General features: G+C 35.5%; 2 protein-coding genes across 4 annotated transcripts; both read left to right on the top strand.

The window, feature by feature from the left end:
- The first annotated feature begins 1,550 nt into the window (after positions 1-1,550).
- LOC127797195 (dnaJ protein ERDJ2A-like) lies at positions 1,551-15,192 on the top strand. 2 transcript variants are annotated; one of them, XM_052329827.1, is made up of 13 exons: positions 1,551-1,968; positions 2,064-2,253; positions 3,134-3,275; positions 6,668-6,896; positions 7,016-7,111; positions 8,380-8,500; positions 8,626-8,732; positions 8,813-9,030; positions 9,541-9,718; positions 9,949-10,068; positions 12,226-12,312; positions 13,134-13,244; positions 14,128-15,192. In XM_052329827.1, exons 4-13 carry the CDS (start codon positions 6,711-6,713, stop codon positions 14,968-14,970), a joined length of 2,067 nt encoding a protein of 688 aa, XP_052185787.1. In that variant the 5' UTR covers positions 1,551-1,968; positions 2,064-2,253; positions 3,134-3,275; positions 6,668-6,710; the 3' UTR covers positions 14,971-15,192. The 2 variants fall into 2 exon arrangements, with proteins under 2 accessions (XP_052185787.1, XP_052185786.1); XM_052329826.1 differs by lacking the exon at positions 3,134-3,275 and having other exon boundaries at positions 1,552-1,968.
- An 897-nt stretch (positions 15,193-16,089) lies between these two features.
- Positions 16,090-22,849, top strand: LOC127798507 (uncharacterized protein At3g49140-like). Of its 2 annotated transcripts, none has more exons than XR_008022407.1 (10): positions 16,090-16,275; positions 16,796-17,024; positions 17,600-17,702; positions 17,808-17,875; positions 19,005-19,169; positions 19,254-19,379; positions 19,555-19,899; positions 20,563-20,657; positions 21,089-21,184; positions 22,462-22,849. XR_008022407.1 is itself a non-coding variant. In XM_052332118.1 (10 exons), exons 1-10 carry the CDS (start codon positions 16,172-16,174, stop codon positions 22,564-22,566), a joined length of 1,491 nt encoding a protein of 496 aa, XP_052188078.1. In that variant the 5' UTR covers positions 16,094-16,171; the 3' UTR covers positions 22,567-22,845. The 2 variants fall into 2 exon arrangements, 1 of the variants encoding a protein (XP_052188078.1); XM_052332118.1 differs by having other exon boundaries at positions 16,094-16,275; positions 20,508-20,657; positions 22,462-22,845.
- The last annotated feature ends 1,954 nt before the right edge of the window (positions 22,850-24,803 follow it).

The raw sequence follows: 24,803 nt of genomic DNA on the forward strand, positions 1-24,803 counted from the left end.
ATCCTTTAAATGCATGTTTCTTGTTCCATTTGATTTAATATTATCTTATTTTACTTTGATAAAAATTTAATATTTTTAAGCCAATTAACATTGACTTAGAGTTAGATAATTAATTAAGTATAAACGTATAATATTGACTTAATTGGATACTTATAAATAAATAAATATTATTTTTATATGAATAAAAAATTATTTGAACTAAAACAAATAATTTTAATAGTTGCTAGTATTGTTAAAGTTAATGTATTGAGAAAAAATAACGTTTCTAATCTGAGTTTAATTGAGTTAATTTAAATTTATTATTCGGTACAGTGGTGTAACTATTGTTTATTATATTATGAATATATTTATTTTTTAATACTTGTTAAATTAAATGTGTTCAGTGACATTTTATTCTCATACATAATAAATATATTTAAAAGTAAATAGTAAAATTATGTATTTATTTTTAAACTATTGGATCGATTGCCAGCTGCTACATATATATTTGCCAAGTAAAGTATACCAGCTGCTATTTTTTTAAACTGCACATATAATTAATCTACAGATTAATTATATATGCAGCTTTTATCTATAACTATTTTAATAAGCTGCACAATTAAAACAAAATTGAACAAATATACAAAAATTTGATTAAAGCAAAAAATGGACAACCAACACACAAAAATACACTAAATTGACCGTCAAAACTTAAAATACACACTTAAACTAGTGATTATACAATTAAATTATAATTTTCTTTAAGAAGTTTAGAAATAATAAATTGGTTTTATACATTTTGTGAAAATGATTTTACTGATTCTTTGAATATTATTATTATTATAATATATTTGAATATTATATTTTTTTTGTTAAACATGATTGTAAATAAATTTAAATTATTTTATAAAACGTATATATTTAAATTAATAATTTACAAACAAACACTCTGTTATACATAACAATTATATATATATATATACAATTATCAGTTACCGTTATAAATATTAGAAGCTATAATTATAATTGATGATTTTTTTTTTATTTTTATGACCATGACAGTGACTATGCTGTTGTTACTCAATTTTTAATCATATATATGCAAACATAATTACAAATTATCTTTTAAAATTAATTGAGAAATGCTATTCTATGACACCCAAATTTTATCGTGATATTTTGATATTAAAATATTAAAAATGACAGTTCAAAAATTTTAAAATTCACTTTCATCCTCTCTCTGACACTCAAATTTTATCGTCATATTTTGATATTAAAATATTAAAAATGATAGTTCAAAAATTTTAAAATTCATCTTCATCCTCTCTCTTTTATCTCTTTGCTGTGTGTGTGACTAAACCTCTGAAGTCCCTTGGACTCGAGGCAAATTTATATGTGGGCTATTTTGGGCTAAAGTAATTAAATTTAAATTTATAAAAATAAATTATATGAAGTGTCTCTGCGCTGTTTGATTGCACTTAATTTTCATAGAAAATGATAATTTTTTATTTAAATTTTAACTTTTGTAAGGTTTGATTACACTTATTTTCCAGCGAAATTAAGTTTCCATTTTCGCTCACGTGAGGCACAACACATTCGCACCCTCCACTCGATTTCTCTAGGGTTTCCTCTCCCATTCGAGCCGCCTTCGTCCCTGTCCACCTCGATTTCTCTAGGGTTTCCTCTCCCACTCGAGCCGCCTTCGTCCCCTTCCTCTTCGTCGCCATCCACCGCCGAAGTCGAGCTCCTACTTGGGCTTCGTCGCCATCTCCGACTTCTTGTGAGTCGCCATCCACCTCCGAAGAAGACCATCTCCGACTTCCTGTAACTCGCCATCCATCGCCATCCATCGCCATCCATCTTCGACTTGAGCTTCGTCGCCATCTCCACAAAACTCCAGCTCCGACTTCGTTTTCGTCGCCATCTCCGCGGAAGACCACCTTTGATTTCGAGTTTCACACCACCAGCGTATCTTCATCTTCTTCCACGGTAACGTTTCCGTCCTCGTTCTGTTCTTATTTATTTAGATCCGACGAGCGATCTTGGTATTCATCCACCGATCTTGGTTTTTCTCTCTGTTTCAGTGAGCGATCTTGGTCTTCGACCATCGATCTGGAGTCTTCGTCCACCGGAAGCGATCTTTTTCTCTGTTTCAGCGAGTGATCTTGGTCTCTGTTTCAGCGAGCGATATTCGTGTTCGCCATCTCCGCCGAAGTCGACCTCCGATTCCGACTTGCAGACCGCTGTTCATCCTCGTCGCTATCTTTGTCCACGGTAAGCTTTCGTCGCCATCTTGGGCAATTTTTCTTCTAAAAATTTATAATTTTACAGAAAACTTCTCATTTATATATAGATGTTTAGGGTTGCTTTGTGGTAATTTTTGTACTAAAAATTTATAATTACTGAAAATTATAATTACAGACCAATTTTTGTATCATCTTGGTCTCTGTTTAGGGTTGCTTTGTCTCACATTATGCATATAATATTTTGTATAAAAATTGTGTCTCATTGGATAGGCAGTGGCGATGAAAGAGAAAAAATACTGTAAATTGAAAGAGAAAAGAGAAAAAATACTGTAAATTGAATGCAATGAAAGCATCCAGGGCTTCTTGTCTCGACTGGTGAACCAGCGCTTCAGTCTTCCATGACATCTAGAGCTCTTACCTGAGAACTGACAGTAAGTCTCCTACTCTATCACTTTCGAGCCTTTCAACTCCTTTTCCCACACTAGAATTTGATGACATTTGAGGTTGCTCGTCTTTCTTCTCTTATTCTAGGAAATCTGGCTTACAGTTTGATACTGATCTTCCATCCAAGTCTTAGAGATCGGTTTTCCACTTCAGTACACATACATTAATTTGACAACTTAATTTTTCTCTGAATCTTTGAATAAACATGGCTGCGAATCTTCTTGGTGACACAGTGAAGCACCACCAGTCCTCTCTAAAGCCTCTTTCTCTGGCATATATGTCTATTTGTGTGCTTTATTATTGAATGTTTATAATTGACGTTTTCATAGAATTGCATGGACAATTCTATCCTCTGTCAGTTCACATTGCCACGATCCTAACAGGGGTCAAAATAGGAAAACAGGGAAGTACAAGGAAAACTATATTTTAAATTATTTTTATTTATTTTATTTGTTATTAATTAGATCTGAAGCATAGCAATCGAGAAAAGCCCCCTTTCCAAGATTTTCCCTCACTCGTAAACTTCTCTGGAACCTTTCACGTCCCTCCAGCCAGCCCAGCCTGAATATCCAATAGGAAGCCAATCTACAGCATCCTTTACCATTAGTAAGTAATTCGATCTCGGATGCATTCATTTGATATACGTATTCGTGCATGTTTGATTTGAGTGACAATATTGGATTAACGATTTCTCATGAAGGTCCGTATCAGCCAAATTTGATGTAAATTGTAATATGTCCTTTTTTTTTTTGGCAATTTCAATACAAGATGTGATATTAGTTTTCCGTGCTCTGTTATTGTTGGGGTTTTGTAGTGGGTTTAATGTCTCGATTTGGAATTTTTTCACTACAATAAAAGATACAAAGAAAATGATCTGCAGCTCTGATAGAGTTATTTACACGGGTATTCTATCAGTATCCATCAGTTTTCTTATGGATCTGGTTTAATACCATTCAATATCAACTTCAAGTCAAGTCAAGGTGCTAAAGCACTAAAGGATTGAGCAATTGGATGCTAATGCATTATTTGCTGTAGATACGTTAAAAGAATGGTCATACTTAGTTCGATACTGTATCAAATTTCAAAGTGTGTTATTCGCTTGCATGGAAATCATGGGTTATAGTTGTGCTTTACTCATGTTCTTACTTGCAAAATCCAGCATGCTATTGATTAGATTGAAGGAACACCCCCCCCCCCCCCCCAAGTGATCACTTTTCTTTTAATTCATGATATGTATCAATAAATGTCAATGGAGAAAATTGACTCTAAAGACTCATAGCTACTTAACTCCCTTGAGATTTAGAATGTTCAATTTTGCCTTGCTAACATGTTTTGCACTACCTGTTGTAAAGAATACTCTATGTAAATGTAGGTTAGTGGTATTTGAGAATTGTATGTTATTTCCAATTGGAGATGAGACGTAACCTTGTAACAAGCACAATTATTATTTTCCTACATCAATGTTTATTCTTTGGGAATCACATGGTGTTATGGAATAAGATGAAGAGAAAAATGCCCCACATTTCCTCAATGCTATTCAATTTCACTTATTTTTCTTTAATTAGGGTGCTTGATTTTTCATTGTAATGAGAAATGAATATCACGCCAAAAGTTGCAGAGGTTCATGCTATCTAACAGGTTGGCATTATCTTATTCTCTAAGGCTATGTTTGGATTGAGGGGATGGAGGGAGCATCCTTTTGTTTGGAAGAGGTTTAGGAAAAGGAGGAGAAGGGGATTGGACGGGACCCATTCTCATCTCCTTTCCCCTCACAATGGGCTAGCCCATGAACCGCCTGGGCCTTGCCAACTAGGCTAACCCCAAAAATAGCCTAAACCAGCCACAACAGCCGCCACCAGTGGCCGCTGGCTGGAGATTCCCATGATGAGAGACTACCATTAGAAACACTAAGTCGAGGGATTAACATACAAAAGTGGGCCAAATTTAATAGCTGGATTTCTGTAGATTGGTTTTTAATTTTCGGCCAGAACTGAAAAACGCACTATCAGCCATCACTGGCCACCGTGGCCGGCGGTTTCCGACGATCAAAGTTAACCACCCGACACCCTTATCCCCATCGACCAGCATACCCAAAAATCAGTAGAATCCAACGGCCGAATCTCAGTAGATCTAACCTTAAAATTTTGGCCAAACCTAAACTGCGCGTATATACGTATATATCATAGATCTATGCTGGAAATAACTGCTGATAAAACTAAAAGACTTGCCTCCTTGTAGACCGGGGCCAATTTTACAGTGAAAATACGGTCGGATCCAATATCAGACGGTTGGATTTTACGAAATCAATGATTTACAGAGTTGTTCTTGAGAGAGAATGAAAGAGGGAGAAAGAGTGGAAGTTTGGCTCTGTGCGACGCCTGAGACGCAGCCGCACGGGCGGGCGGGGGGGGAGAGAGAGAGAGCTGGAACGAGCCGAAGCAGTGGCGGATCCAGACATTAACGCCCACGGGCTTTTTAAAAGGGCCGGGTTGGGCCTGGGCCCTTTTGCCATGGATAGGGCCCGGCCCGACCCACGGCCCCCCTACAAAGGGGCCGGACCGGGCTGGGCCCATGGGCTAGAGGGCCGGGCCGGGCCCTTTTTTTTTTTAAATATTTTTTTTAAAAATAATACATATAATATATACATATATAAATATCAAAATAATACATATATAAAAATTAATTTTATTCTTTTTAAAATATTTTCTATCTTAATTCTTAAGTTTTAAATATTATTTCATTATTTTATATTTCAAAATTCTATATGCCTTATAATTTTTCTTGTGAATTGATATGAAAAATAATGTACATATAAAAAGGATAATGTTTATTTATAATTTAAATATATAAAAAATTTAACTTAAAAATTTTAAATAAATTGATGGTTATTATTTATATATATTGCGAAATTAAATTTTTTAGTATCCAATATCAATAATTACTAAAGAATAACAAAATTAAAAAAAAAATGAATAAGGGCTTTACTGGCCCATAAGGGCCCAACGGGCCACGGGCCAGGCCGTGGGGCTAATTTCTTTGGCCCAGCCCGGCCCGTTTGAACAGTAATGGGCCGAGCCAAAGCCCGGCCCTTTTGACACCTCTACATTAACGTTGGGGGGAGGGGGGTTGGGGGTGTGGGTCCACACTCCACTTCCATGGGGCCCACGCCCGCCCCTCACAAATTGCCGCAACGAGCGACAGCGAGCGACCGAGGGCAAACAAATCAAGCATAAACAGGTAGAAAAATATGGTCGAAAAGCATAAAAATCGCAAGCAATATCTAGATTTAACTATCAATTGAGAGAATCACAGAAGAGAAAACATACCGGTTGCACAGATCCGGGTTCGGATGAAACAGATCTGGGTGTTAGCCGCACTGTCGCAGCGAGCGAGAACTAGAGAGCTAGCGAGCAACAGCGAGGGCGAGAGAGAGGCAGTGAGCGAGAGCGAGAGAGAGGCAGCGAGGGCGATCGAGGAGCCGAGGGTGAGCAAGAGCGAGGGCGAGCGAGCGACCGGCGACGGACGGAGCGAGGGAGGAAGAAGGGTTTGCAGAAGGGCAGGGGGAGAAGGGTTTGGCGGTTTGCAGAAGGGCAGCGAGGGAGGGAGAAGGGCTGCATGATTGGGATGGGCTGCAACAACATGGGGTGGGCTGAAGCATGGGTCATATTTAGGTGGGCTGGGCTCTTATCAAAAATTTATTTTTTTTACATTATAAATTGGGTAAATTTCATTGTTAATGTTAAATTATCATGTTTTGTAAGAAGAATAAAATAGTATAATGTGACAGTTGGAAATACAATATTTACATTCTCTTGCTGAATTGCTTAAGATATTGGTCCTGGTAATCTTTCACAATCAACTTGATGTGATGCCCTTGCAGTTATGACCCTGTTGCAACCAGACACTAGTTGTGGTTGATTTGCAGGGAAAATTATTATTACATAAGCAGTTATGACCCTGTCACAACCAGACACTAACTGTTTGTGCTTGGTTTGCAGGGAAAATTAATATTACATACAAGAGTTCTAGACATAAACTCCAATGGCTGCTTCAGAAGAAAATAGTGCATTGTTCCCAATTTTCATTTTGACAATTATTGCTCTGCCTTTACTACCTTATACAATAATGAAACTTTGCCGTGCTGCGTCCAAGAAAACAAAAAGCATACATTGTGAGTGTTCAGTATGCTCTAGGTCAGGAAAGTACCGCAAATCAATTTTTAAACGGGTAGGTCCCTCTGTTTAAAATTAAATTTATTCTTATTCTTTTGATCATATTGGTGAAGTGATACCATTTTTGTGATTATGCATTGATCTTATCTTCATTCATACTTTTAACTTTTGCAGATCTCAAACTTCTCAACATGTAGTAACTTGACACTTGTACTGCTTTGGGTTGTCATGGGCATACTGGTGTACTACATTAAACATATAAGTCGTGAGGTAAATATTCTTGATATTGTTGTTATAATGGAGGCTTCACCATGTGATTTTCCAGTTTACTTCAAAGTTATACTTTCTGCTCATTTTGAAGTGTTGAATTTGCTTTGGATAAAGTCTTCATACTTTATCTCCTTAGCAGCTCGTTTGGAACCAATTCCAATGGAATTGGAAGTCTAATTACATAGTTTTAATGATTCCAACAGAATTGGAATTCTAATTATTTTGTTTGGAATAAAACACAAAAAATTATAATCGAATCCCAATTCCTATGTTTGGAACCAATATGGAAACAGAACTAAATAAGTAGTTTGACCATATTACCCTCAAAACTCATTCAAAATAAAAAGTTAATATATAATATTAAATAATTTATTTTAATTTTTAAATGTTCTCTGCCATATTAATAACAGTGAGTTAACTACTATTCTATTATTAGAAAAAAATTTAATTAAGATAGTAAGTACCAAAAATAAGATTACATTGCCATCGTGTCTATAATTATAACATTTAAAAATGTTATAGCAAAAAAAGAAAACTAACTAAAATAATACTAAAAATATGATTTCAACAAGTACTTTATCACAAGTTCCTATTAGCAGTAAATAGAATTCACAAACTTATATTATCTGAATTTACAACTTCTAATACTTAAGTCCAGGGATACAAATTTATTTGTGATTGGAAACCCATGGGGGTTTCAAGTGTACACATCAGATAAATAATCTCATAAAATACACGGATCTAGCAATGCAAATCTAGCAAAGTTGAATTTATTGATAATCACACTACTCAGTTGCACAAAACAATTAAAGCCAAAACACTGATAATAACAATGTAAAAATTAAACACAAATTTATATTACATCACAAACAAAGAACCTTCATGTCTTCATGCATACCTTTTATATAGGCTTTTGGTTGTATGACACACAAATATGGAGAAGGGAAGGAGAAGAATAATATAAGAAAAAGGAAGAGTGAAAAGAGTAGAAATATTACAAAAAGCACGGGAGAGGGGTATTTGTGGAAATAAATAAATACGTAGTGCCTGAGAATTCAAATTCTTTATTTACTAATTCCGACCAACTTTGATTGGGATTCTAATTCCAGAGTTTGAAGGTAAATGGAATTCTAATTCTTATACTTTCTTTTTTAATTCCAAAAACAAGAATTAATTAAAGCTCTGGAATTGGAATATAGGTTTCCAAACGGGCTGTAGATGTCTACAGTTGCATTTGACTGGGGAATATTTCTTTTATTTCAATTCAGATTCAAGTATTTGAGCCATTTAGCATCCTTGGATTAGAACCTGGAGCTTCTGATTCAGAAATAAAGAAGGCATATAGAAGGCTCTCCATTCAATACCATCCCGATAAAAATCCAGATCCAGGTTGAAGGTGTTCTAGCTTTAAGTTTACGGGGCTGTGTTTATTTTAAATTAATGTGTAATTGATGTCTGAATACCCTGTAGTTACTAGCAGTAGTTGCTTATTTTTTCTTTTATTTACTTTCCAGCGGCCCACAACTATTTTGTGGAGTCCATATCTAAGGCCTATCAGGCTCTGACAGATCCAGTTTCCCGTGAGAATTTTGAGAAGTACGGCCATCCAGACGGTAGACAGGTACCCTACCTTTACTTCTTCAGCCAAGCCATCATGTTGTCATATTTTAAGTTGTAACTGAGGTATAAATATTGATACAGGGGTTTCAAATGGGAATAGCTCTTCCTCAGTTTCTGCTGAACATTGATGGAGCATCTGGTGGGATACTGTTACTTTGGATTGTTGGCATCTGTATTCTGTTACCATTGGTGATAGCTGTTGTATACCTATCACGATCATCAAAATATACTGGAAACTATGTCATGCACCAAACTCTTTCAGCCTATTACTACTTTATGAAACCTTCTTTGGCTCCAAGGTATAATGTTTATTCTTGAATATTTGGTCTTTCAGATAATCTTCTCATGGCTGGTACTCCAACTAAAAGAAGCCATTTGAATTTGTGCATGTACTTGTACATACATGTACTCTATTTTTAAGATATCTTGTTTACACACAGTTTTATGTTATCTTGTTAATAGTAGCATGCCTTCATTTTCATGTTCTGCTATAAATAGAAGGGCCTTGTTGATATCTTACATTTTGAGACGTGTTTCTCAGAAATAACAATTTGATGTGGATGTGTCAGTTAATGTGTGTATTACATCTGTATTTGGATTTTTATATCAATTGCCAAGTGAAGTTGCAATGTTTTACTTCTTGTTATTGCTTCATTGATCTAAAAGAATGGTTTTTTAGATTTTATTTTCTCACTTTTGTGTACTTATCTTACCTGAAAAATAATTGAAGTTGTCATATTGATAGGCTTTTCTGTCACTGGTTATCCATTGTGGCTTATTTTTATTTTCTGGGATACTTGATTTTACAGCAAAGTTATGGATGTCTTCATTAAGGCCGCAGAGTACATGGAGATTCCAGTTCGTAGGACTGATGGTGAACCGCTGCAGAAATTGTTTCTTTTAGTCAGAAGTGAGTTGAATTTGGACCTTAAAAATATTAAACAAGAGCAGGCAAAGTTTTGGAAGCAGCATCCTGCACTTGTTAAGGTATAGTTTGATGAAAAGCAATGCAATTAACTGGAAAAACATATCCCGTTTGTTGTTTAGTTTTCCACCCCTCTCCCTACTCCCCCCTCCCTTCATTGTTCAAAATTAGTGTTCTTTTTTCCCATTAAGAATACTGGTTTGTGGATCTATTATGAACATTTTTCACAAGTAGTATGCAAATTATTTGTATAACAAACTTGAGGTTCTTACTTCCTGTGTCTTCTATTCAGACACAATTGCTGATTCAAGCCCAGTTAACTCGTGAAACGGATGCTTTGTCGCCAGAATTGCAGCGTGACTTCAAACGTGTACTCGAACTAGCACCTCGGCTCCTTGAAGAGCTGATGAAGGTAATTTTTGGCAGTGTGTGCATGTATACCTAACTTTCAGCCTTTTAACTTTTTAATGATAATGGACTGGTCGGTTGTGGCATTTTGCAATGCTGGACACTTTATCTTTATCTTTGAAGTTTCACTCCAAAGCAATGGCACTTCTATACTGATGACAAGATCGTGAAATGAAATGTATTTTTTGGTTGAACGATCTCCAAAGTTGAGAGTTTTAGTACCATAAGATGAGAAATTATGTATTATTTTCCGGGTAATGAAGTGTGTTCCTGCCCCAATTTTCTTCCATTGGTTTCATACATGTTCTCATATTCCCATGACCCATATTTCTATATTATGCTGGCTCTATATAAGTTGGTTCTCTTAACATTCAAGCATAAGAGAGGATAAGTCTCGAGAACGATTTTGCAAAATTTATTTTCTTAATGTGACACTTAATGTCATAGTAAATCCATATATCTTCTCTCAGAAATTTATTAGTATTTTGATTTATTGACTTTCCTCTATTGTGTATGTTCTGTGTCTTGTCAAAGATAAGTTATTCTGTCTCATCATAAGGAATTAAAGTGAAAACCTTCAGGTTTGCACAAATAATGAAAGATGCTATTTGCATAACATGGTTGCGCAACTAATCTCTCGTATAAATTGCATAGACTCCTGAGGTCATCAATCCCAAATATGTGCCTCTTTTATTTTAATACATTCTTATTAGTTTGGCAACAACAACAGATTAAGCCTTTATTTGACTATATGGAGTTGGCTACGTGAATTTTAGATTCTCAGTCATTCCTTTCATTGCCTTTTCTCTTGTAAGGCCATATATTTAATATCAAACCTAAGCATTTTCTGCCAATTCTTTTTTTGGTCTTCCTCTACCTCTCTTGCTATTTACTTGTCTCATTCCATCAACTCTCCGCACAAGAGCTTTTATTAGTCTTCTTACATGACCAAACCATCTTAATCGTGTCTCTTGTAGATTATCTTCCATAGGAGCCACTTTGACTTTTTTTACAAATAACCTCATTTCTGATTTTATTTTTCTTATATGGCCACACATCCATCTTAGTATCCTCATCTTGGTTATGCTCATATTTTGCTCATGTTGGTACTTTGCCATCCAACATTTTATGCCATATAACAATCCTAGTTTTTATAGCTGCCTTTTAAAATTTTCTTTTCAGCTTTAATGGAATCTTACTATCACATAAAATGCTAGATGCACTTTCCATCCTAACCATTTTAATTCTATGAGTAACATCCTCATTAATCTTGCCATCTTTTTTGGGTGATTGATCCAAAATATCTAAATTGGTCTCTAATTGGTATGATTTGATCATCCAATTTTACCACAATATCATCCACACTTATAATTTTACTAAACTTGCATTTTGTACATTCAGGTTCACTTTACTAAACCTAAGACCTTCAGATTCTAAAATGTTTCTCTATATCTCGAGCTTAATATGCATACCTTCTTTTGTCTCATCCACCAACACTATGTCATCCACAAATAAAATATGCTATGCCACCTATGCTTGAACATGTTTAGTGCGTTCATCCACTACTAGGGCAAACAAGTAATGACTTAATGCATATGTTCTGACACATTGATGCTCCATGGTCCGTGTTTTTTGTAACTTATTTTCAGTTCAGGCTCCTTTCTTCTCTAAAACCATCTATAAGACTTTCTTGAAGAACTTTCTCATAAGCTTTTTCTAGATCTATAAGCACCATATCTAGATCCTTTTGTTTATCTCTATACCTTTCCATTAGGCTCCTCACCAAATATATGGTTTCCATTCTTGACCTACCAGGCATGAAACCAAATTGGTTTTTAGATGCCTTGGTTTTTCTTCTTAATCCTTGCTCAATCACTCTCCCCCAAACTTTCATAGTGTGGCTCATTAACTTGGTTTCTCTACAATTTTGAACATCTTTTTTATTCTTGTAAATAGCCACTAAGGTGCTCTCCTCCACTCATCTGACATCCTTTTTAATTTAAGGATCACATTAAATAATTTAGTGAACCAAAAATTCCATTTATGTTGAATAAAAGCATTGGATTTCAAAATTGGCTTTTCTTTTTTTCTTACATTTGTTCGAGGCCTGTGGATCCTGGTGCTTGTCTCTAGGGTTACTAATGTGTTAGCCTATATGCAGATGGCAATTATACCACGCACTGCTCAGGGGCATGGTTGGCTAAGACCTGCAATTGGTGTTCTTGAGCTTTCTCAAGCTATTATCCAGGTCTGTACTGAGAACTTCTATTTACTGGAAGTATATGAACTCTAAAGTCCATAATAGAAGGGGTCAAAATTTATTTGCTATTACACGGTTCACGTTCTCCACTCCTTGAAATATGAAGTAATGCTGGTGGCAAACATATGATTCCTGAATGCACCACATACGACAGCACACTGTTTCTGGTTTTTTATGCTTTCTTTTATAGACTGCCAGGTCATATTTACTTAATTCTAGGGTTTGAACTTTATTTCATGCTGTTACCCCACCCTGTATTTGTTATCAGCTTGATGGAATGGAAAGTGAATATAAAACACAAATGAACTAACCAAATTTATAATATGAACTTCGCACAAAAGAATCCTCTCAGGACAGTAAAATCTTATTACAAATGATTAGGAAGAGTGAAGGCTCCCAAGAAATGAGTACAAATGCTCTTTAGAAGTTGGATGTACAGTTTGGAGGTCAATAAAAATTATTGGAGAGAGAGGTGGGGCTTATCAGGCCTGGATCTGTTTGGGGTATATGTGAGGGAAGCAGTTAATGATCAATAAATGAGGAAAACCTGCTCAATCTACTTGAGACATGTTGAACCACTTGTCACACTTATTAGTATTCAAATTTTGCAAAGTTGGGTCTAAACAAATCTTAGTTGATGTTGCTTCCATTGGACACAGTTCAATCTTAGTTTTATGTTTAATAGGCACAAAAATGCCTGTGAAATGTTAGATGTTTTCCTTTGCTTTGTGTTGCCTGCCTTACTGAAACTTGGATTTCTTTATCCGCTGCTAGTCTTCAATTTTCTGTCACTGTTTGTAATGATGCAGGCTGTTCCTCTCAGTGCAAGGAAGGCAGTTGGGGGATCTAGTGAAGGCATTGCACCTTTTCTGCAGCTGCCTTATTTTAGTGAGGCTATCATGAAAAAGCTAGCCCGCAAGGTGAGTGGATGAAATCCTGTGTGTTAATGTGACTATTAAAAGAGTACAATATGCCATCTGGCTTACACAGGCTGGTTGGAGGTAATGTTATCAGTCCAGTTGGTTCAGTAGCACTCTTTTTGGAAGAACCTTGTCCCTACTGCAAACCAAAAGGGGTGGGGAGGTGGGGGAAGGAATTTCAGAGTAGATAAAGAAAATAAATTGCTAGAGAAGAGCAAACGGGCAATTTTGTATCTATATCATATATTTTAAATTTAAAAATTCAAAATGATTGGAGTAGCTCCTGTACACAACATGAGAGATAAGACATGAAGACAAGATTTGGCTGTGCTTTCTGCTTGTACAAACTTGTACATAATTGCTTTCTGGCAAATATATAGATAGTGCCCCATTTTCATCTACTTACAATGAGATTAATCAGAATATTTGTACTGTAATTTGTTAGGGAATTAGAGAAATTGATGATGGGAAATGTGGGAGAATATGCATAATATACACAACAGGATTCTCTTAAGCGGAGCCTGTAATTTAATTTCATGCAGTCAGGGTGAGGTAGGAAAACGTGCATGCTATATTGTTATTTATTGTGATCTTAATATTATTTAAAGTTTCCTACGATTTGCTATCTTGATGGAAGACAAAAAGTTCATTAAATCTTTAGTATCACGGAAGATGGAAAATTCAAAAGTTTTAGGTCTAAAAAATTTCTACCCATCTGTAAGTACGTACTCTTTCTTAGTCTTCAAGCTGCATCCTTTTACTGAGACTAGAAGACAAGAGTTAGCTCGATTGGCTATACTAATTAGACAAAGCCTTGCTGCACCTTTTTTACCCCATTCTTCCTTTTTCCTCTGTTTTCAGTCTTGCCTTCTCTTTTCTGCAGAAGGTGCGGACATTTCAGGAGCTACAGGATATGACTCTTGAAGAACGGTCTGAGCTGCTTATTCAAGTAGTTGGCTTCTCTGTTGCTGAAGTGCAGGATGTGGAGAAGGTTCTTGAAATGATGCCTGCCTTGACACTTGAAGTTACTTGCGAGACTGAAGGGGAGGAGGGCATACAAGAGGGTGATATTGTCACAATTCATACTTGGGTGACGCTGAAACGTTCCAATGGCTTGATTGGTGCCCTCCCTCACGCCCCTTACTATCCATTTCCCAAGGAAGAAAGTTTCTGGTTTCTGCTTGCAGATCCCAACTCAAATAATGTCTGGTTTTCCCAGAAGTTTGGGTTCATGGACGAAGCTACAGCTATAACTGCTGCTTCGAAAGCAATAGAGGAGACAATGGAAGGGGCTGGCGCAACTCCAAAGGAAACTAGTACAGCCGTTAGAGAAGCAGTAGAAAGGGTGAAGAGCGGGTCAAGACTAGTGATGGGCAAATTCCAGGCACCTGCAGAGGGAAACTACAATTTGACATGTTACTTGTTGTGTGATTCCTGGATAGGTTGTGACAAAAAAACAAGCTTGAAGGTGAAAGTTCTGAAACGGACTCGAGTGGGCACTCGGGGCGGCTATGTGGCTGAGGAGGGAGCTGCTCCGGAGGATGGTGTCGAAGAGGAAGAGGAGATTGAAGAAGAGGAATACGATGATTACGAGAGCGAGTACAGTGAAGACGACGAGGATAAACAGAATGATAAGAATAAAAAAGCTGCTCCTGCCAAAGGCACCGCGCAAGGGAAAGACAGCAAGTCCAGTTCAGAAGGCTCATCAGGATCTGATGAGGAGTAAAACACCTCTCTCTTTCTCTCTCGTCATTGACAGAAAAAAAAAATTTTAGTCCTTTTTGTTTTTTCTTGAAAAAACACCCTAAACCCAATAGTACCACCATAGCAATACTTCGATCAAAAGTTGCTTGTGTAGACATGGTGAAATCTCCTGTTATTGATACTACAACTTCTGGGTTTTAACCAACCCTATGTCAGCAATTTAAGTGCCAGTCTCTTTTCTTTCTTTTCTCTTCTTGTTCTTCGTCTTATTCTTTTGTATTTTAGCACATTTTCTTCCTTATTTCAGTTTTCCTTATCTGTAGGCGAAAGGGCATCCTGCCAACGCGGTAGTTTTTTGTGATTGGCCTTAGGAAATAGGGCAAGTTTCACGGGAATCTTGGTTTGGGTCAACTAAATGTTTGATCCATTCTGGTTTATATTTAGCGTTTAAAGTTTTTATGATTAATTTTCTCTTCCAAGTCTTTTTTTCGTTAAATCAACAGTCTAAATGTTTATGACGTTATATTAAAATTAAAATAACTTTAAAAAATATAACTATAGAGATCCATTGATTTTTCTTTTTCTTTTTAATGTTAAAAGTAAATTAGATAAAATTTACGTAAAAAATGATATAACTGACAAAAAATTTAATGAAATTTAGACTTGAGATTGCAAGTTTCATCGTGAGTGGTTGATTTTTAGATGGTGCAATAATGCAAGCCAAAGGCCCAACAAGGACACCATTAACAAAAATATAGTAAGAGTATGAAGTAAATTCAACTCTAAAATTCCAAAAAACAGCGACTAAGGCAGGCTAAACACACCATCCACATTCTCTTCACACAAATATAAGAGTAGGGTGTAGAATTTCTAAATTTCACTAAATAATAATAATAATAATATATTTTTTACATTTTAAAAATTATATTGATATTTTTTATCAATAAATTGCTAAGAAATTTGTATAATTTTAGGAGTATTTAATTTTTTTCAAAGATAATGTAATATAGGACTAAAATAGTTAATATTAAAATATAAAGAGAGAGAGAGAGAGAGAGAGGGTATTTTTTTTTTTTTAAATTCTTTTGGCCTTCATTTAATTTTCTACCCAGTTTCAAAGAAAAAGAAACGAAATTATATTAGAAGGATGCCGCACAGAGCGTCTAGTCCTCGACGAAAAGCCGAAGAAAGGTCTCATCGGATAAACTGGAACCCGCACAAAAATGCTTGTGATCGAGCCCGTCACCGACCTCCGGTTCTCCGCCTGCAGCTTTGACGCCGCCGTCTCCCGCCGGATTTCTCGCTTCGGCAGCGTCTTCATACCTTGGTACTACTTCCACTTCTTCCATGCGCTTTGATTTAAAACCCAAGGAAAATCTTAAGGAAAATAGTTACTTGCGTAGTTTGCACTGTTATCGTTATCATTTACAAATTAGAGAAAGTGCATTAGCCAAGGGTATATATTGTTTCACTTTCATGGCTAGTTTTTCCTTTCGCTGGTCTAGGGAGTGAAATAACGGGAATTTGGAAAAAGAAAAGGCAAACGGAACTTCTCTGTGTTCGAACGTGAAAAACTCTGGCAACAGGTTGTTGCTTAGTTTAATAAAATTCGTGAAAAAAACTGCTATGGCGAACAGTTCGCCTAATACCTACTTCGGGTTGTTCTTAGGAAAGGAATAACATTGGTTTGGATAGAGAGATTTTAAATTATGTCATTTGCATTTCAAATTTTGTCATTTAAAATGGGGTACGTTTGGACCCAAGCAGTGGGGGTTGTTTTTGTTTTTTCCAAATTTGGGCTTTCATTGAATAGGAGTCAAGAAGTTTGGTAAAAATTTGACCTGCAGGAATAAATTCCAGAGACTAGCTCAGGGTTCTTACATGGGAAGGAACAATTTTGTCAAGAACAGAGTTAGAGCTTCTGCTGAGGGGCCGTCAGGGGCGAGTTGGAGTCCTACAAAGCAGAATGTGAAGCCTTTGCATTATCATCCATTTGAGGACATTGCAGAATCTGATTCAATGCAGAGCGGAGAAGCCAGGCTTACACCAGCTGAAACTACTAGGACCATTATTGAGGTATTACTAGGACCGTCATTGTGGAAGAATGAATTCCAAGTGAACCTATTTTTATGGATTAAGGAGAATTTACTTTCTGGGCTCATGGGATGTGATATGGAAGATCATCATTGGATCACTGAATGCTTGGTTATCAAACTCCTATTTTGCCAAAATTTATCAATTGAAACACAAGTGGCACTTGCTACTCCTGGAATTAGTCCAATGTCTACTTTTCTTAGAACTTGCAAATATTTACTGAACTTTCAAAGGAAATAGTTGAATGGATGTAATATGTGTAACTATTGAACATATTTCTTCCTGTCGCAGTTAAACCTTTCATCAATTTACCCATTGCAAAAGGGATACAAGGCAACTTGTAAGTTAAAAGGATAAAAACTTCTTGCAGAATTACATTCCTAACTTTCCCCATGAGCCTCCTGCTAAAAGACATTAAAATAGAGCTGTTCACTTTTTTTTTTCCTTGAATTTTATTTTTCAAATTGTCATCTGAGCCTATAGTTGCAACCACACCATTTTATCAATCCTCAGGTTCGAGTATGCTTATCTTACATTTCCTGTCTTTTCATTTTCAGGTAAACAGCAAAGCAACAGTAATGTTTTCAGGTTTTTTTAATGATGAAGTTGATGAGAATATTTACTGGCCTGATTTGCCGTATGTGACTGATGAATGTGGCAGTAAGTTTAAGTATTTCAGGTTGTCATTATATTATTTGACTTCCTCTGTTGTGATCAGATGCTTCATTTATTTATGAATTGTTATATGCTTTGGCCTCTTGTCAGATATTTATTTTCAGGTTAAAAATGAAGAAGACATTCTGCAATCTCTAACTGCTGATGATAACCTTGTGGTATGTGAGCAAACTAAGTTACACAAGCATAATCTAGATGTTGCGTTAAACGAGCTTCCTTCTTCAGTCTTATTTTATTTTTATGTTGTATAATGCACCTTTGTCTTTTTGTCATTTGACACAAAAGCCAAGCAAAATGCTACTCAATAAGCCATTATATCGCAACAGCATTATTATTTTTTATATCCTATTCAGCCTAATTGTGTCAATGTCCTTTTACCATATGGTTTGTTATTCTGCTGGATTTTTTCTTCTCATTTTTATTTGTTTCAATATGCAGAAGGTTAAATGTGACTTGAGGTGACAGCGATTTATCTGCTTCTCACCATTTATGAATGCTCACAGTATAGGGCTGACTCAAAATTGTCCTACACTGCCTTTTTGCAGATTTCTTTCTTTTTTTTTTAAAAAATCAAATCTTTTTACAATCTTAACATTCTCCATTTGCAGCCACCAGTACAAGTTTTCCCATATGAATGAGTTCCTTATCCTAACTAATATTTGCAAAAAGCAAAGATGTATTAGTACTCAGAATCAAAGGTCAAGCATCAATGACCATACAATTTCTTGTGACCCTCTTTGTGAGATATTTTTTGCCTAGTATTTGCATGTGTGGTATTTGCATAATCGCTACTTGCTTCTTACAATTTTACAGTTAAATCCCTTTAGTTAGTTTGCTTGATCCCTTTTATGCCAATATTCTCATGTCTTTTCAATAAGTACCTCACTGCAATTGTTTAATTGAATTTGATTTATCCACTAAATCTCGTTCTCCTCCTTTGATCAATAATCTATTGTCACTTTAGATCACATTGAACTAGGTAAGTCCTGAATTTTCTTTTGTTTGGTTTTGTATTTTGCTTAACCTAATAAGCAAGCATGGAGCATGTTTGCAAGCTACTTGGGGCCACCAAATAGGGCGTTTTGCAAAGGAGTTGACTTTCATTTACTTATCATCAATCCACTGTTTGAAACTGGGCAAACCTAGAGAAAAGAGTGGAGTTGATTTGATTAACATTATTAAAGAAAACAAGAAACATGTAATGATAATCATATGTATGGATAATGAGGTGTGCGTCCAAGCATTACCTAATTTTCACATTCGTTACTTATTTTGCAAACCATGCAGCAAGTCATTATAGGCCTGGATACTGCAGAAACTCCTAGTGAGATCGAATTCTCGGGTTTATCAGAAATTGATTTTGGTATAGACGAACTTGATGCTGAAGATAGTGATGTTAATGATGAAGATGATGATGGCACTGAAGGGGGTGAGAGTGATGATTATGATAAGGTAGCTTCTCTTCAATTTAGTGTTATCCTTTTCAATCTTGTTAACTTTTAGGTTTACTGTTGCCCAACTTAGTTTCATTTGTAGGGTTGGATCTCCATTCTTGAAGGCAAGGAAGATCAGGGGGTTTCTGATGAATCACTTGGAGACTGGACAAAATTGGAGACCATGCATTCTTCTCATCCATTGTATTTTGCGAAAAAGTTGGCAGAGGTAAACTTTTTAAGTGGTTTGAGTATCACCTTATCATAATTACATGTGTCAAGAATCTTGAAATTTTTCCCAACTTCTCTTGTTTTTGTCTTTATGTCTTTTCTTTCCATCTGAAGCACTGCAATAGTAAATTCTTCGTGGCTTTAACATGTCTAAACTTTTTAATATTCCTTAGGTTGTTGCAGATGATCCGGTAGATTTTATGGATCAGCCTCCTGTGGGCCTTGTAATTCAAGGCCTTCTAAGACCAGCCTTAGTTGAAGAACTTTCTGCCATAAAGAAGCATTTATCCAAATCTACCTATGAATCTCATGGTGCCAGCTTAAATGAGGTTGATAAAAATTTAGAAGACACAGTAAGTGACCTCAGCATCATTAATGGACACAGACATGGGCCAGAGTCATCTCAAGGCAACTTGACTTGGGCAGAAGAATTGGAGTGTGAAAGTCTTGGAAATAGGACTTCATTATACAAGCTAGAGATGATTAAAATCCAGTTGGTTTCAGCACATGGACATCAGGTATGCTTTTCAGGTTCAAAATAGGGCATTAGTCATGCATGGTATATCTAAAACTAGCTTTCATTTTTGCATTGCTAAATCTGAAAGCCAGAGCATTTTGGGGGCCTCTCATTTCAGTGACAAAAAAGTTTAGGTACCTAAATGAACTACATTAACTGTTTATGTCAGTGTAGGAAACTCAATTTAATCAGGATGGAAATGTAATCTTTTCAGCATTAATCTTAGTTGGTAGGTCAAGCAGATTTAAACGATTTGTATCTTAAATATAGCTACTGATTGCATTATATGCTTTTGTAAATTAAACTTGTCAAGCAATTGGCAATTATTTGCTGCAATATGGAATAATTAAGAAAGAAATAACCAATTATGAGCGTTGCAAATGGGTGCATCATGTGCTTTGACATATTTGCTTCTTGCAGTACTGTCATGTGGTGGAAGAAATTTTCCCCTTTCCCGAGTAATAATGCTGGTTGCTTCCTTTTTTACTCTTCTCTCTTTTGGTTTGGGGGTGGGGTGGGAGGGGGGGGTTGTAAATCATTTAGAAGGTTGCTTGGCTCCATGTGTGTAAAACTCAGTTAAAAAGTTTTATTGATTCAATTCTTCTGCAGACAATTGTTGAAGAAGATTTTACAAAAGCTAAACCTGATTCCATTGCACATTCAGCTGCCAAGATTGTATCTCGTCTTAAAGCCGGTGGAGAAAAGACCACACAAGCCCTCAAATCACTCTGTTGGAGATGCAAGGGTATTCAAGCAGAGGTAACAGACTTGATAAATAAATTTTCTGAAATTATGTTAATGTGTTTAATCTGGTAAAATAATGGAACTTGTGGCTTTTTCTTTCAAATTTAAGTGGATGCCACGTAATGTAAAACTCGGTTGTTGGATTTATTCAAAATTGATTCTTTATATGATCCTTAATTTTGTGTTAAAAATCGCGGAACATTGTAAAACAACTTTTGTTTCTACTGCTTGTGCAAATAAAAGAAAAAAAAGTAAATTAGCTTGTGATATAGTTGAACCTTTTGAATAGTTACCATACCCAAATGGCGCATTAACAACTAACTTTGATAGGAAAAAAGGGGTTATAAGGCATGTAGCTGTTTTGATTTATTCGTTTTATTTTTTTCAGTGGGCATTTTGATTGGTTGATTTTTCACTTGTCTAATATTTGTTGCTCCTATTGACAGGAAGCAGCACTAATTGGTATAGACACCCTTGGTTTTGACTTGAGAATTTGCTCGGGGACACAAGTACAAACATTGAGGTTTACATTTAATGCAAGGGTATCTATCTGTCCTATATCCTCCTGTTCTCTAAAAGTTCTACTTCCCTGTCTATCCCTCATTCTGAGCTGGCAGTAGCTATAAAAAACTTATTGAGTCATTTCCATGCTTTAGTGGCTTCAGAGCCTAACTTTTCCTTCAACAACCACAAAAACATATCAAGTCTTAATTTCAAACCTTCCTTAATTTATTTTAATTTCAAAGTTTAAAGCCAAATTAGCATACTATTTGGCTCTTGAGTTGGGAATAGAGGGAATTCAAACCTTGTTGGGCACTGATAGGCCCTATATGTTTGAACTTTTGGTTACAAGCCTCAGCATCCAAAACAAATTAATAAATCAGTTACTAACTCAATAAATGAATAATTTAACTAGTGTAAGCCATTCACACTTGCTGGACAAGCTTTGACAGTGTCCAAAATGAACAGCGAATTCCCTGAAATTAATTCCTAAGTGGAAGCATGGCTAGCATGCAGATAACTCTCTAGCTGTTATATGCTTATAAAAAAATGGCAAGTCATATGGGATGTTCTTTTATGGTCGTTTACCAAGAGCTTGTTTTGCACCATTTTCTTTAGCTTTTTTTTCCTTGCTTAAAAAAACAAGCTTTTTGGACCTAAAAAGTACAAAAGAAAAAGTAAAAATAACAAAACTGAAGCCCTTTCAGTATATTGGACCAAAACTTTTTGTTAGTAATTTTCTTAATCATGCTATTACATAAAAAAAAAAAAAAAAGCACTTAAAAATTAGACTGGAAGTTGCAGACAAATTGCATTCTTTCAAAGATAAGATAGGTTTCCGATTGACGGATAGTTCTTCCTTGTTACATCATTGTGTTTTGAGTCTCCGTCCACATTATTCAGCAATTTATTTGGGAGCATATTTAACCAAACATGTTTAAAAGAAGAAGAACTCTGCGCTTGGCATTTGTTACATTGCAATTTCTACTTAAGAGTTCTCCATGAACAGGATTTCTTAACTCCAGAAGGCCAAAAGTATTCTTGCTATATGGCATCTGGAACCAGCCCTGAAAGAAACAATCATTACATTTTTGGTTTGCCCCCTTGAGCAATAAGCTTGTTTCCTCAATTCTTTGTTTTACACACTTGAATGCCCTCTACCCTTCAGCTAGCCAATATTAATATTAGCTTTGTACATGACATGAACTTGACTATATTACTTTCAACGTTAGCAATCAGTGAAGGATTCCAAAATGGAATCTGCTCGTGGCTGCAATCCAGGTCCAATTGCGAATAATTTGCTAAATCGAATTTGCAGGCAACTTCAGAGTATAGCGCCGAGCGACAACTGGATGATCTACTGTTCCCCGAGACCCATCAGAAGCTGCAAAAGAGGATGGAGGCTCACAAAACTGTGTTGTGACTGATGTCTCAACATCTGATTTTCAGTTCAACTGGAATCGAATGGCTTGTTGTACCCTCACTGGCTGAGAAGAATACACGAGGTAGAATCACACCCCCTCTGCCCCAGCTGATGCATTTGTCTAAGCTCTGAAAATCTCCTCTTTTTTTTTTTTTTTTTGTTTAATCCTGAATTTGCAGCCCAATTTCTTGATTTTATCAGCTTGATGTATGTTTTGGATTTGGAAGGTGAGGTGCTTCATCTGAAAGTAATCACTGACACTTCTTGAATTTTGTTGAGAGGTGGTTTTGCTAATTTTTTTATAATTTAATAATTAATTAAGTGAATTTTAAAATTTAAAAAGTTTCAGAATTAAAAGATCAAGAAGTTTTATCGAAAATTTACCCGAACTCAATTAAAAATAATGCGAGGAGGAAAAACGTCACCATCGACATGACAGCATGTTTGATTTGTTTTGGAATAATAACAGAAAAAGAATCATTTTTTAGAATAGTGCTTTGTAAGAAAAAATTTACTCAATTTAAAAATAATTTTATTCAACATCTTTTCCGCAGCAAAAAAAAAAAAAAAGAAAGGATCCAAATATGTTCTCCTTCCTTCACATCAAGAAAATAGTTTTTGGGTATCATACAAAAACATTGTTTGCTACTCACACTAAGAAGTCTGAAAAAACAATTTTATTTACTTCTATGTCATATGGGTAGACCGGCCAGTGGCCACGGCATGCATTCATTTCATCACAAAATTACTGCTAAATATATATTTCTTTGTGATATTTTAAAATTTTTTATTTTCGAATTTGTATTTTTAAATTATACTTTTAAATTAATTTAATTTTTATATTTTGATGTATAAAATAAAAAGATAAAGTGAGATGTATTAATTTAATTTATTTTTTTACATGTTAAAATATAAAAATTAATTTAATTTAAAAATATAAATATAAAAATAATTAAAATAATAAAAAAATAAATAATTATATGAAAGAACGTAAAAGTTTATGCACAAAAATATGAATTTGGCCCAAGAATTACATTTAATTAGAAGACTTCATTTCAAACCAAAAATAATGTTATGCTTGCAGTAATTTAATTGCTCTTCCGACTACAATATAAAATTACAGAAAACAAATATTGTTTAATGTATTTTTACTTTCTAGCCGAAGAAAGGGCGGAATTTACGTCAAAAATTAAAGGAAATAACTCTTACCGTACCGCGATTTGCGATGCTATGGCGAACTCCATTCCGGGCAGATTATCGGCGTTCAGAAACGAAGCTCAAAGTACCAGAATATGTGATTAGTCGAAATTGGGTGAGGTTTTAGAAAATTTGTGCCCTCTTGGAGTACAGATATACATGCTTTGTTTTGAAAGGAAATGGCATTGGAAACATTCGTGGCGCTTTATCTGAAGACACGAAGATAGGTCGTGCGGAGGAGCAATTCTAATTATATGTTAACATGTGTTGTCTTTAGGCTTTGACTTGATCAAAAAAATTGTGAAAAATGTGTTCTTAACAAGGACTGGTTTTTGTTACCCTTTTATTCTTTATAATAAGCGACATGCAAGTTGCTACACTGTATCAAAGTGGAAGGAACTGGATAGTCCTGCGTATTGGTTGTTGGATACCTTGTTTTTTGCGGTGTTCATGCATATCTCTCCTTTTTCCCTTGTAGGTGCCATTTGCTTTTGATTCTGACCTTTGTTTCCTTTTAGGGAATAAGACAAAATTTTGGGAGGTTATCACAGCCCTTTTATTACGCAGAAAAATTTGTTGATGGAAAGGAATTGGGAATGATCTTAGTGAACTTCAGTAGTGGCAACATGATTTGATTAACTGGAATTTGACTAGACTCGGTAATTAATTTTTTAGCGTCTTTAAACTCACTTGTCTTTTTCTTTATATGTAAAGGAGTGGAAGGTAGTCCAAGTACATACTCTAATTGGTAATTCATTTAGTTGGCATTTTAGGCAGCTCCCCTAGTAGCAAAGACTTATTTGAGGATTTCTGGTGCTTGGCCGTGAATGAGGCAGTTAGGAATCTTACAGTCAAATAATAGCTGTTGACAGAATCAAATTTACCAAGAAGGTCTTAGTTTTGTACACACGGGAACAGCAAAATTGGTTGGTTTTGCATCTTAATTCTCAGAACCCCTTCACTGAAGATAGTCGGTAATGCTGTTATCATTAAGGAATATCTCTTGCTTGAGGAGTATATTGCTGAATTAATAAGAATCC

This window comes from Diospyros lotus, chromosome 3 (genome assembly GCF_014633365.1).
Source record: "Diospyros lotus cultivar Yz01 chromosome 3, ASM1463336v1, whole genome shotgun sequence".
Taxonomy (NCBI): domain Eukaryota; kingdom Viridiplantae; phylum Streptophyta; class Magnoliopsida; order Ericales; family Ebenaceae; genus Diospyros; species Diospyros lotus.